Raw genomic sequence first — 13,863 nt, forward strand, 5'->3', positions numbered from 1 at the left:
ACATTCAACTGGCAACAGCATGGCAGACATTGTTCAGTTTCATATTCCTTGGTTGTCTAAAGGTAAAATAGAAAGAATGGGTCTGAGGGAATATGAGGAAAGTTACAATAAGCATATGAAAACATGCAGGAAGCTATGCACAGGTATTAGATGTTGCAAATAGTTGTCGGCAGCAGTTTCATTTGAGAAGTACCTCTCACAAGCCAAAATCTCCAAAGGAGAAATGTAAAAAGGGATTGAAGCAAACACGGAAAATAAACACCAGATGATAGTTTTACTTCATGGCAACCCCCACTTCACGGGTTTCACCTTCTTATCGTACACGTCTTTAGGTGTATGAACACAACTGATAACAACACATTAGAGGTAGAGAACCTCACTTGACCACAGCACACACAAACGGCAATTTAAGCTTATTTAACTAATAAATATATTATTTAAAAGAGTGAGATAATCAAAAGTGGTATGGGTGCTCACATCCAATTCCACACCAAAAACAAGAAGATTTGCGATCTTCAAACACAGCTATCAAAAGGAGATTACCCATGTCAGAAATAAGGAGCACATTAGTGCATGGAGGTGGTTAAAATCCACAACATATCATTTTATTACATGCACAACAAAAGAAAAGGGACAATTAGTCGCCACTTTATACAAAATAAATCTAAAGAAAAGATTGCACACATGATGTAAAATAACTTATTCATTCACTTCAATAGCAAAGCGCACATACAGCAATGTTACGGGGAATATTAGCTGGCAGCGCTAACATTTTCCTGTTCAATCAATTGCACGGTACCACAGCGTCCCTCAACGCAGGAGGAACTTGAGGATGAAGCAAGCATTATAGCAGCTGCTCCTCCAGGTGAGAAGAGACTTCCGCCCCTTTCAAAAGAAGCCACACTACCAGAGGTATTTCTCGTTCCAAAATCCATAACACAACCCACCTTCGCAGCAATCCGACGAGTGACACAGCGGCAACTGGCTTCATTCCAAGCATCCATACCTGGGGGTTTCTTAACACGCCAACGCTCACAAAAAGTTGCAAGCATCTTCTGTCGCTGGGTAGCAGGGAATGTGCCAAGCAGAGCATCAATGCAACCAGCAACTTGTTGGGCAGTGGCAGTTAAACCACGTTCAGGAGATCCCGACCCACTGGTGATACTACCAGTTACATTATCTTCTTCCTCCTCAAATTCACGGTCAAGGCGCAGAGCAGCAAAGGTACGGCCAGGTACAGCATTCAACTGGTACATTTCCACAGGCTTCGGCACACCACGTAGCGGCACATCACCCAAAGGCGTTACATTAATTTGCTCACGCTCTTTACCACTCAGTGACAGGTATGTTGAGCGCGTCATCAGCACCTGACCACCGTTACCAACACTCTCCGTGCGTGCTGCCATGTTGGATGTGCGTCCATAATAGTCGTAACCTTTCGTTACTTCATCATGACGAATATCACACAATCCAGTATGAATCCCCACACGTACACGCAACCCATTCCACAGTTGCCGATAAACCTCAGGGTCCAGGCTCGCAGTTGGTGGTGTGTAATCACTGTCATCTTCCGCACGCTTTCGTTCGAATTCACGGTAAGACTCATCAAGCTCAGTGGTCTTCCAGTCATGGTTTAGAAAATCACGTTGCAAGTCACATGCGAGTTGTGCAGCAGCGAAGGGACTTTTACACGCAATCATAAAAGAGTCTCCAACAGTTTTCACTTCGTAGCACTCATACCGTGTGATGAGGGAGCGGATCAAACGGTGATGTGTTGCCACAAGGTCAGGCATTTGCTCAGGGTGTGCTGCCCACTGCGCTGTACTGCTCTCGATATCAGTGAATATTAATGTTACGGGGTCTGTTGGTTCCTTGGGAGCATTATTATTGTCACGGGCGTTCCGGCGTGATGATCTTATGACAAGTACCAGAACCGTAACAAACAGTGCCAATACAACAACGCAGCTGACTGCTACAGCAGCAATATGCTTATATATTAGTCGAATCCATTTTGGTTCATCATACTTCATCGAGGGTGTGACGTGAGTCACCACAGGAGACACGGAAGGATTCAGAACACGTGACATCGACCATACAGAAATATGCGTCGCACCATAGTTCACAGCACAGTGTTTCTCTTCAAATGAAGCTCCGTTAGTACACTTGTCATCAAAAGGACCATATCGCATATCATCAACTGTAATGACAGATTGGCTGAAGATGGCGTCTACAAGCTCCTCCGGCGTTACATGTCCCATACGTTGCAGGACATTTATCATTGCACGTGCGGTGACATATCCAAGTAATGACAATGGCTTCCACTTCGACTCATCTCGTACAACTCTGTGGAACTCACGTACCAAATCGGATTCCGTGTTCTTATCTCCCCAATGTGGCAGATTCGTTGCGAATAGCAGACGGTCAGCAAATGGCTTGTCACGGAAGGCACTCACAAGTTCATCATAGAGTAACGCAACATCAAAGAACGGGACAAAGATACGCACATTATGGTGTTTGCCAAGGTGAGAGAGGATTATGGGGATATCATCTGAGATGAGACCTGCAACTAATACCTCACCTGCAGTCGGTAGCTTGTCTCTCAAAGTAGAACCTTCACCACTCGCAACAAAGGAGCTTAATGACGCAAAAAAGTAGTCAAGTGTTTTGTTCAGCATCTCTCCAATATCTTTCGTATCACCACTACGCACAATGGCATGCATCTTTCCAGCACCATTTTGTATGATATGCTCAACTATCACGAATAGTTGTTGCTCAAGTGTTGGTGACAGGTGGATCACATTCCTTCTGGGGTTACTCAGTTGTGGTGTGAGTGTTATGGGATCGATGAATGCCATACCCTTCGTCGACAGTAACGAATCATCCACAACACCAAACACAGCAGTTACAACTCGCTTCTCCACTTCATCATACAGAGCTGTAGAAGTATCATGAGATTTCGAGGATAGCCAGTGTAAAAAGAATCTATCAGAGTGACCAAGTTGACCCTTTCCAACAACATAAAAGGCACCATCGTATATTGCCTCTGCAGTACGCAGTGCCTTTGGGTCATCAGTTAGTTTAAACATGATGCCACTCAATGGGGCGTACAGCTGTGACAGGTCTCTATAGCAGCGAGATGAAGTAAGAGCTAATACACCTTCCTTCATAGGGTACAGACGGAGATCCTTTCCCATCTTCTTCATGTACACCACATTCCCACCCTGATTACATAAACATGATGCACCCCGCTCACCCGCCATACCACGGCACTCACCACCAAAGTCACCAACAACAATATCATCAATTACATAACGACGTTGATTGTAAAGTGATGTAATAAATGCATCCCTGCTAGTCAGCCATTCGCGACAACTCAGTGCTTGTTTCAATACCTCTCCAGCAATCCATCCGTCAACCATCAGCTCAGCTTCAGTGTCTTGCTCGGTGAAGTTGCTTTCGTCAACATTTAGGTTAACATTCCATTGTCCAGTGCCACTCAGAATATCTTTCTTTTCCTTCAGGTACTTTGCCATATCACCCTTGAATCGTTTGATTGCATCATAGCCATCATCCTTCGCAAGTGGATTAGTCCCAGTTATTATTATCTTATCAGGCACAAACCTGTCTCTACCCAATTCCTTTTCCCACTTATTCTCAATGACATATTGGAGTGTAGAGGGTATGAGCAAATATCCACCTTTTGTCCTTTCATCTTCTAATGATTTCATTAGGAATTTCTTCGTATCATTGATTGGAGAGCCAAATACAATCACACCCTGAGGTCGAGTATTTGCAAACTTATCCCACTCCGCACTGAAGCTACTGTCATCCGATTCCTTACCAATTTGACTCTTCAATGCAAAAACACCGCACAGTTTGCGATCCATCCGTGTTGTCAATTCCACAGCAAGCTTATATTCATCATCACCATAAGAAACATCTTTCAAGTACATGAAACCCAGCCGATGTAACCGTAACTGAGTGATAGCATAACGGAGAAGAGCAAGCATCTCAGCAGCGGGTGATGCTGTCAGGAAGTACAGATTAGGATTCCAACTGCGTACCTTACTGGATCCTGTGAAGGGTGAGAAACTAATCACATTCTTTTCTTTGAAATATTTCAAGAGACCTAGAGTGTTTTTATCACCCACAGGTCCCAGTATAACAGGGAGTTCCTCACCATTATTGTCGTTGCTAAAGGACGTTTCGCTATTTAAATGACCAACATAATCTGAATCATTCTTCGGTGGAACATATACCACTTCCACATTAGCACCTGACGGCGGGTTCCCGTTGGTAATGGATGCGTTGAAGCCTGCAATAATAGGATCATATATCTTTGCTGAAATCTTGTTACTGTATAACATGTTGTATACCTTCACCTGTATTTTATCATTTGCAAGTGATGATGCAGTCAGCACCTGTAGTAACAGAGAAAACACTAGGTAAGTGACTGCGCCATCTCTAACATACAATTCACGCATGAAGGTAACCATGATACTGGTAACTCAACGTAATCCAACGTGAAAACTACAAGACAAAAAGGGAATAATAACAAAGTATTGGTACAGGATTAAGAGACTGCATATGTACAGATATGTTGGATTGTGACACAATAAGAGTCCATATGATAATTGTATATAAGAGTGTAGGAAAGGGAACTATTATGATGGATAGCGTTATATAAACCATAACAGTGAGAAAGTAATTCAACATACATTCCCCTATACACACATCATTCATGTATCCGATACAAAAACAGAAAACATCACTAGGCACAAGAGTAAATGTGTAAATAGAGCATTATAATATCATAGACTGGATGCCAGTAATAAAAACAAAGCACACTAGCAGTCACAGTTAACATTCAACTGACAACAGCATGGCAGACATTGTTCAGTTTCATATTCCTTGGTTGTCTAAAGGTAAAATAGAAAGAATGGGTCTGAGGGAATATGAGGAAAGTTACAATAAGCATATGAAAACATGCAGGAAGCTATGCACAGGTATTAGATGTTGTAAATAGTTGTCGGCAGCAGTTTCATTTGAGAAGTACCTCTCACAAGCCAAAATCTCCAAAGGAGAAATGTAAAAAGGGATTGAAGCAAACACGGAAAATAAACACCAGATGATAGTTTTACTTCATGGCAACCCCCACTTCACGGGTTTCACCTTCTTATCGTACACATCTTTAGGTGTATGAACACAACTGATAACAACACATTAGAGGTAGAGAACCTCACTTGACCACAGCACACACAAACGGCAATTTAAGCTTATTGAACTAATAAATATATTATTTAAAAGAGTGAGATAATCAAAAGTGGTGTAGGTGCTCACATCCAATTCCACACCAAAAACAAGAAGATTTGCGATCTTCAAACACAGTTCTCAAAAGGAGATTACCCATGTCAGAAATAAGGAGCGCATTAGTGCATGGAGGTGGTTAAAATCCACAACATATCACTTTATTACATGCACAACAAAAGGAAAGGTACAATGGATAGCCACTTTATACAAAATAAATCTAAAGAAAAGATTGCACACATGATGTAAAACAACTTATTCATTCACTTCAATAGCAAAGCGCACATATAGCAATGTTACGGGGAATATTAGCTGGCAGCGCTAACATTTTCCAAGTCAATCAATTGTACGCCGCTACAATCACCTTCACCGCAGAAGGAACTTGAGGATGAAGCAAGCATTATAGCAGCTGCTCCTCCAGGTGAGAAGAGACTTCCGCCCCTTTCAAAAGATCCACCGCTACCAGAGGTATTTCTCGTTCCAAAATCCATAACACAACCCACCTTCGCAGCAATCCGACGAGTGACACAGCGGCAACTGGCTTCATTCCAAGCATCCATACCTGGGGGTTTCTTAACACGCCAACGCTCACAAAAAGTTGCAAGCATCTTCTGTCGCTGGGTAGCAGGGAATGTGCCAAGCAGAGCATCAATACAACCAGCAACTTGTTGGGCAGTGGCAGTTAAACCATGTGCGAAAGATCCCGACCCACTGGTGATACTACCAGTTACATTATCTTCTTCCTCCTCAGCTTCACGGTCAAGGCGCAGAGCAGCAAAGGTACGGCCAGGTACAGCATTCAACTGGTACATTTCCACAGGCTTCGGCACACCACGTAGCGGCACATCACCCAAAGGCGTTACATTAAGTTGCTCACGCTCTTCACCACTCAGTGACAGGTATGTTGAGCGCGTCATCAGCACCTGACCACCGTTACCAACACTCTCCGTGCGTGCTGCCATGTTGGATGTGCGTCCATAATAGTCGTAACCTTTCGTTACTTCATCATGACGAATATCACACAATCCAGTATGAATCCCCACACGTACACGCAACCCATTCCACAGTTGCCGATAAACCTCAGGGTCCAGGCTCGCAGTTGGTGGTGTGTAATCACTGTCATCTTCCGCACGCTTTCGTTCGAATTCACGGTAAGACTCATCAAGCTCAGTGGTCTTCCAGTCATGGTTTAGAAAATCACGTTGCAAGTCACATGCGAGTTGTGCAGCAGCGAAGGGACTTTTACACGCAATCATAAAAGAGTCTCCAACAGTTTTCACTTCGTAGCACTCATACCGTGTGATGAGGGAGCGGATCAAACGGTGATGTGTTGCCACAAGGTCAGGCATTTGCTCAGGGTGTGCTGCCCACTGCGCTGTACTGCTCTCGATATCAGTGAATATTAATGTTACGGGGTCTGTTGGTTCCTTGGGAGCATTATTATTGTCACGGGCGTTCCGGCGTGATGATCTTATGACAAGTACCAGAACCGTAACAAACAGTGCCAATACAACAGCGCAGCTGACTGCAATAGCAGCAATGTGTCCTCTCTTAAGTCGAAACCCTTCTGTGTCACCGTATTTCATCGAGGGTGTGACGTGAGTCACCACAGGAGACACGAAAGGATTCAGGACACGTGACATCGACCATACAGAAATATGCGTCGCACCATAGTTCACAGCACAGTGTTTCTCTTCAAATGAAGCTCCGTTAGTACACTTGTCATCAAAAGGACCATATCGCATATCATCAACTGTAATGACAGATTGGCTGAAGATGGCGTCTACAAGCTCCTCCGGCGTTACATGTCCCATACGTTGCAGGACATTTATCATTGCACGTGCGGTGACATATCCAAGTAATGACAATGGCTTCCACTTCGACTCATCTCGTACAACTCTGTGGAACTCACGTACCAAATCGGATTCCGTGTTCTTATCTCCCCAATGTGGCAGATTCGTTGCGAATAGCAGACGGTCAGCAAATGGCTTGTCACGGAAGGCACTCACAAGTTCATCATAGAGTAACGCAACATCAAAGAACGGGACAAAGATACGCACATTATGGTGTTTGCCAAGGTGAGAGAGGATTATGGGGATATCATCTGAGATGAGACCTGCAACCAACACCTCACCTGCAGTCGGTAGCTTGTCTCTCAAAGTAGAACCTTCACCACTCGCAACAAAGGAGCTTAATGACGCGTTAAAGATATCAAGTGTTTTTTGCAACACTTTCCTAACTCCTCTCGTATCACCACTACGCACAATGGCATGCATCTTTCCTGCACCATTTTGTATGATATGCTCAACTATCACGAATAGTTGTTGCTCAAGTGTTGGTGACAGGTGGATCACATTCCTTCTGGGGTTACTCAGTTGTGGTGTGAGTGTTATAGGATCGATGAATGCCATACCCTTCGTCGACAGTAACGAATCATCCACAACACCAAACACAGCAGTTACAACTCGCTTCTCCACTTCATCATACAGAGCTGTAGAAGTATCATGAGATTTCGAGGATAGCCAGTGTAAAAAGAATCTATCAGAGTGACCAAGTTGACCCTTTCCAACAACATAAAAGGCACCATCGTATATTGCCTCTGCAGTACGCAGTGCCTTTGGGTCATCAGTTAGTTTAAACATGATGCCACTCAATGGGGCGTACAGCTGTGACAGATCTCTATAGCAGCGAGATGAAGTAAGAGCTAATACACCTTCCTTCATAGGGTACAGACGATGATCCTCTTCCATCTTCTTCATGTACACCACATTCCCACCCTGATTACATAAACATGATGCACCCCGCTCACCCGCCATACCACGGCACTCACCACCAAAGTCACCAACAACAATATCATCAATTACATAACGACGTTGATTGTAAAGTGATGTAATAAATGCATCCCTGCTAGTTAGCCATTCGCGACAACTCAGTGCTTGTTTCAATACCTCTCCAGCAATCCATCCACTCACCATCAGCTCACCTTCAGTGTCTTGCTCGGTGAAGTTGCTTTCGTCAACATTTAAGTTAACATTCCAATTATCTTTCGAAAAATTATTTCTGTTAAGTTTCAGGTACTTTGCCATATCATCCTTGGATCGTTTGATTGCATCATAGCCATCATCCTTCGCAAGTGGATTAGTCCCAGTTATTATTATCTTATCAGGCACAAACCTGTCTCTACCCAATTCCTTTGCCCACTTATTCTCAATGACATATTGGAGTGTAGAGGGTATGAGCAAATATCCACCTTTTGTCCTTTCATCTTCTAATGATTTAATTAGGAATTTCTTCGTATCAGGGATTGGAGAGCCAAATACAATCACACCCTGAGGTCGAGCATTTGCAAACTTATCCCACTCCGCACTGAAGCTACTGTCATCCGATTCCTTACCAATTTGACTCTTCAATGCAAAAACACCGCACAGTTTGCGATCCATCCGTGTTGTCAATTCCACAGCAAGCTTATATTCATCATCACCATAAGAAACATCTTTCAAGTACATGAAACCCAGCCGATGTAACCGTAACTGAGTGATAGCATAACGGAGAAGAGCAAGCATCTCAGCAGCGGGTGATGCTGTCAGGAAGTACAGATTAGGATTCCAACTGCGTACCTTACTGGATCCTGTGAAGGGTGAGAAACTAGTCACATTCTTTTCTTTGAAATATTTCAAGAGACCTAGAGTGTTTTTATCACCCACAGGTCCCAGTATAACAGGGAGTTCCTTACCATCATGGGTTGTCATGTGTTTCCCGAGATAGTCAGCATATTTAGAATCATCCATGGTTGGAACATATACCACTTCCACATTAGCACCTGACGGCGGGTTTCCGTTGGTAATGGATGCGTTGAAGCCTGCAATAATAGGATCATATATCTTTGCTGAAATCTTGTTACTGTATAACATGTTGTATACCTTCACCTGTATTTTATCATTTGCAAGTGATGATGCAGTCAGCACCTGTAGTAACAGAGAAAACACTAGGTAAGTGACTGCGCCATCTCTAACATACAATTCACGCATGAAGGTAACCATGATACTGGTAACTCAACGTAATCCAACGTGAAAACTACAAGACAAAAAGGGAATAATAACAAAGTATTGGTACAGGATTAAGAGACTGCATATGTACAGATATGTTGGATTGTGACACAATAAGAGTCCATATGATAATTGTATATAAGAGTGTAGGAAAGGGAACTATTATAATGGATAGCGTTATATAAACCATAACAGTGAGAAAGTAATTCAACACACATTTCCCTATACACACATCATTCATGTATCCGATACAAAAACATAAAACATCACTAGGCACAAGAGTAAATGTGTAAATAGAGCATTATAATATCATAGACTGGATGCCAGTAACAAAAACAAAGCACACTAGCAGTCACAGTTAACATTCAACTGGCAACAGCATGGGAGACATTGTTCAGTTTCATATTCCTTGGTTGTCTAAAGGTAAAAGAGAAAGAATGGGTGTGAGGGAATATGAGGAAAGTTACAATAAGCATATGGAAACATGCAGGAAGCGATGCACAGGTATTAGATGTTGCTAGTATTTGTCTCCAACAATATGATGTCGATATTTCAACTATTTTTTCCATTGTCCCCGAGAGATGTGCCAAATAATGGTTCACGTGAATCAAATTTCTCCAAGGTGCCGTTAAACATATTAATATCTATTGTACTACAAGAGTATATCGAAAAGTCGAATTTGTCAGTCGGTGACATACATAGGTATTCTTTTACTTCCATCGGTGTGTGAAAGCGAACGGAAGGTAGTGGATGCTGCCGTCCTAACTGGCTAACATCGCAAATGCTATGAGATAAAGCAAATGAACTTCTTTCCGTTGATAAAGCTGTACCTGTGCTATTACGTATAACGACATTCATAATTGGTCCAGCTCTTACTGCAATGTGATGCACAGCGAGCCGGAATGTTGCCTTATCCCACCTATTCTTCACACTTTTAGGTGGAGGGACACGCCAGCGTTCACAAATAGATGTGAGCATCCTCTGTCGCTGGGTAGCAGGGAGTGTGCCAAGTACAGTCTCAAGGGACTGTGCAACATGCAACGAGGAACCACATAACTCATGTGTAGAAGAGCAGATATCGCTTACATCAGTAAATATTCCTTCACTTTCTTCATTTTCCTCATCCTCAACGTCACGGTCAAGGCGCAGAGCAGCAAAGGTACGGCCAGGTACAGCATTCAACTGGTACATTTCCACAGGCTTCGGCACACCACGTAGCGGCACATCACCCAAAGGCGTTACATTAATTTGCTCACGCTCTTTACCACTCAGTGACAGGTATGTTGAGCGCGTCATCAGCACCTGACCACCGTTACCAACACTCTCCGTGCGTGCTGCCATGTTGGATGTGCGTCCATAATAGTCGTAACCTTTCGTTACTTCATCATGACGAATATCACACAATCCAGTATGAATCCCCACACGTACACGCAACCCATTCCACAGTTGCCGATAAACCTCAGGGTCCAGGCTCGCAGTTGGTGGTGTGTAATCACTGTCATCTTCCGCACGCTTTCGTTCGAATTCACGGTAAGACTCATCAAGCTCAGTGGTCTTCCAGTCATGGTTTAGAAAATCACGTTGCAAGTCACATGCGAGTTGTGCAGCAGCGAAGGGACTTTTACACGCAATCATAAAAGAGTCTCCAACAGTTTTCACTTCGTAGCACTCATACCGTGTGATGAGGGAGCGGATCAAACGGTGATGTGTTGCCACAAGGTCAGGCATTTGCTCAGGGTGTGCTGCCCACTGCGCTGTACTGCTCTCGATATCAGTGAATATTAATGTTACGGGGTCTGTTGGTTCCTTGGGAGCATTATTATTGTCACGGGCGTTCCGGCGTGATGATCTTATGACAAGTAACAGAACCGTAACAAACAGTGCCAATACAACAACGCAGCTGACTGCAATAGCAGCAATGTGTCCTCTCTTAAGTCGAAACCATTTAGCGTAACCATCCATCATCAATGGTGTGACGTGAGTCACCACAGGAGACACGGAAGGATTCAGAACACGTGACATCGACCATACAGAAATATGCGTCGCACCATAGTTCACAGCACAGTGTTTCTCTTCAAATGAAGCTCCGTTAGTACACTTGTCATCAAAAGGACCATATCGCATATCATCAACTGTAATGACAGATTGGCTGAAGATGGCGTCTACAAGGTCCTCCGGCGTTACATGTCCCATACGTTGCAGGACATTTATCATTGCACGTGCGGTGACATATCCAAGTAATGACAATGGCTTCCACTTCGACTCATTCTGTACAACTCTGTGGAACTCACGTACCAAATCGGATTCCGTGTTCTTATCTCCCCAATGTGGCAGATTCGTTGCGAATAGCAGACGGTCAGCAAATGGCTTGTCACGGAAGGCACTCACAAGTTCATCATAGAGTAACGCAACATCAAAGAACGGGACAAAGATACGCACATTATGGTGTTTGCCAAGGTGAGAGAGGATTATGGGGATATCATCTGAGATGAGACCTGCAACTAATACCTCACCTGCAGTCGGTAGCTTGTCTCTCAAAGTAGAACCTTCACCACTCGCAACAAAGGAGCTTAATGACGATTCAAAGAAGTCAAGTGTTTTGTTCAGCATCTCTCCAATATCTTTCGTATCACCACTACGCACAATGGCATGCATCTTTCCAGCACCATTTTGTATGATATGCTCAACTATCACGAATAGTTGTTGCTCAAGTGTTGGTGACAGGTGGATCACATTCCTTCTGGGGTTACTCAGTTGTGGTGTGAGTGTTATGGGATCGATGAATGCCATACCCTTCGTCGACAGTAACGAATCATCCACAACACCAAACACAGCAGTTACAACTCGCTTCTCCACTTCATCATACAGAGCTGTAGAAGTATCATGAGATTTCGAGGATAGCCAGTGTAAAAAGAATCTATCAGAGTGACCAAGTTGACCCTTTCCAACAACATAAAAGGCACCATCGTATATTGCCTCTGCAGTACGCAGTGCCTTTGGGTCATCAGTTAGTTTAAACATGATGCCACTCAATGGGGCGTACAGCTGTGACAGGTCTCTATAGCAGCGAGATGAAGTAAGAGCTAATACACCTTCCTTCATAGGGTACAGACGATGATCCTCTTCCATCTTCTTCATGTACACCACATTCCCACCCTGATTACATAAACATGATGCACCCCGCTCACCCGCCATACCACGGCACTCACCACCAAAGTCACCAACAACAATATCATCAATTACATAACGACGTTGATTGTAAAGTGATGTAATAAATGCATCCCTGCTAGTTAGCCATTCGCGACAACTCAGTGCCTGTTTCAATACCTCTCCAGCAATCCATCCACTCACCATCAGCTCACCTTCAGTGTCTTGCTCGGTGAAGTTGTTTTCGTTAGCATTTAGGGTAACATTCCAATTATCTTTCGAAAAATTATTTCCGTTTACCTTTAGGAAGTTAGCTAGTTCACCCCTAAAACGTTTGATTGCATCATAGCCATCATCCTTCGCAAGTGGATTAGTCCCAGTTATTATTATCTTACCAGGCACAAACCTGTCTCTACCCAATTCTTCTGACCACTTGTTCTTGATGACATATTGGAGTGTAGAGGGTATGAGCAAATATCCACCTTTTGTCCTTTCATCTTCTAATGATTTAATTAGGAATTTCTTCGTATCAGGGATTGGAGAGCCAAATACAATCACACCCTGAGGTCGAGTATTTGCAAACTTATTCCACTCCGCACTGAAGCTACTGTCATCCGATTCCTTTTCAATTTGACTCTTCAATGCAAAAACACCGCACAGTTTGCGATCCATCCGTGTTGTCAATTCCACAGCAAGCTTATATTCATCATCACCATAAGAGACATCTTTCAAGTACATGAAACCCAGCCGATGTAACCGTAACTGAGTGATAGCATAACGGAGAAGAGCAAGCATCTCAGCAGCGGGTGATGCTGTCAGGAAGTACAGATTAGGATTCCAACTGCGTACTTTACTGGATCCTGTGAAGGGTGAGAAACTAGTCACATTCTTTTCTTTGAAATATTTCAAGAGACCTAGAGTATTTTGGTCACCCACAGGTCCCAGTATAATAGATATTTTATTGTTTTCGCCAAATGATGTTTCGTTATTCAGAAAGTCAGCATATTTAGAATCATCCATGGGGGGAACATATACCACTTCCACATTAGCACCTGACGGCGGGTTTCCGTTGGTAATGGATGCGTTGAAGCCTGCAATAATAGGATCATATATCTTTGCTGAAATCTTGTTACTGTATAACATGTTGTATACCTTCACCTGTATTTTATCATTTGCAAGTGATGATGCAGTCAGCACCTGTAGTAACAGAGAAAACACTACGTAAGTGACTGCGCCATCCCTAACATACAATTCACGCATGAAGGTAACCATGATACTGGTAACTCAACGTAATCCAACGTGAAAACTACAAGACAAAAAGGGAATAATAACAAAGTATTGGTACAGGATTAAGAGACTGCAT

The 13,863-nt window shown here is 43.3% G+C and overlaps 3 protein-coding genes across 3 annotated transcripts, besides 3 other annotated features; all 3 read right to left on the minus strand.

The window, feature by feature from the left end:
* Positions 1-13,863: part of a sequence feature (sequence corresponds to BAC RPCI93-3I12) that runs on past both edges of the window.
* Positions 414-443: a sequence feature (AT_rich).
* Positions 753-4,496, minus strand: Tb927.4.4440 (receptor-type adenylate cyclase GRESAG 4, putative; the record flags this gene model as incomplete). The annotated part of the gene is made up of 1 exon (XM_839500.1): positions 753-4,496. The coding sequence occupies one exon, from the start codon at positions 4,494-4,496 to the stop codon at positions 753-755; it is 3,744 nt and encodes a 1,247-aa protein (XP_844593.1).
* Positions 5,286-5,306: a sequence feature (AT_rich).
* Tb927.4.4450 (receptor-type adenylate cyclase GRESAG 4, putative) lies at positions 5,616-9,347 on the minus strand (the record flags this gene model as incomplete). The annotated part of the gene is made up of 1 exon (XM_839501.1): positions 5,616-9,347. One exon carries the CDS (start codon positions 9,345-9,347, stop codon positions 5,616-5,618), a length of 3,732 nt encoding a protein of 1,243 aa, XP_844594.1.
* On the minus strand, positions 9,906-13,772 carry Tb927.4.4460 (receptor-type adenylate cyclase GRESAG 4, putative; the record flags this gene model as incomplete). The annotated part of the gene is made up of 1 exon (XM_839502.1): positions 9,906-13,772. One exon carries the CDS (start codon positions 13,770-13,772, stop codon positions 9,906-9,908), a length of 3,867 nt encoding a protein of 1,288 aa, XP_844595.1.

The sequence above is a fragment of the Trypanosoma brucei genome, chromosome 4 (assembly GCF_000002445.2).
Source record: "Trypanosoma brucei brucei TREU927 chromosome 4, complete sequence".
Lineage (NCBI taxonomy): Eukaryota > Euglenozoa > Kinetoplastea > Trypanosomatida > Trypanosomatidae > Trypanosoma > Trypanosoma brucei.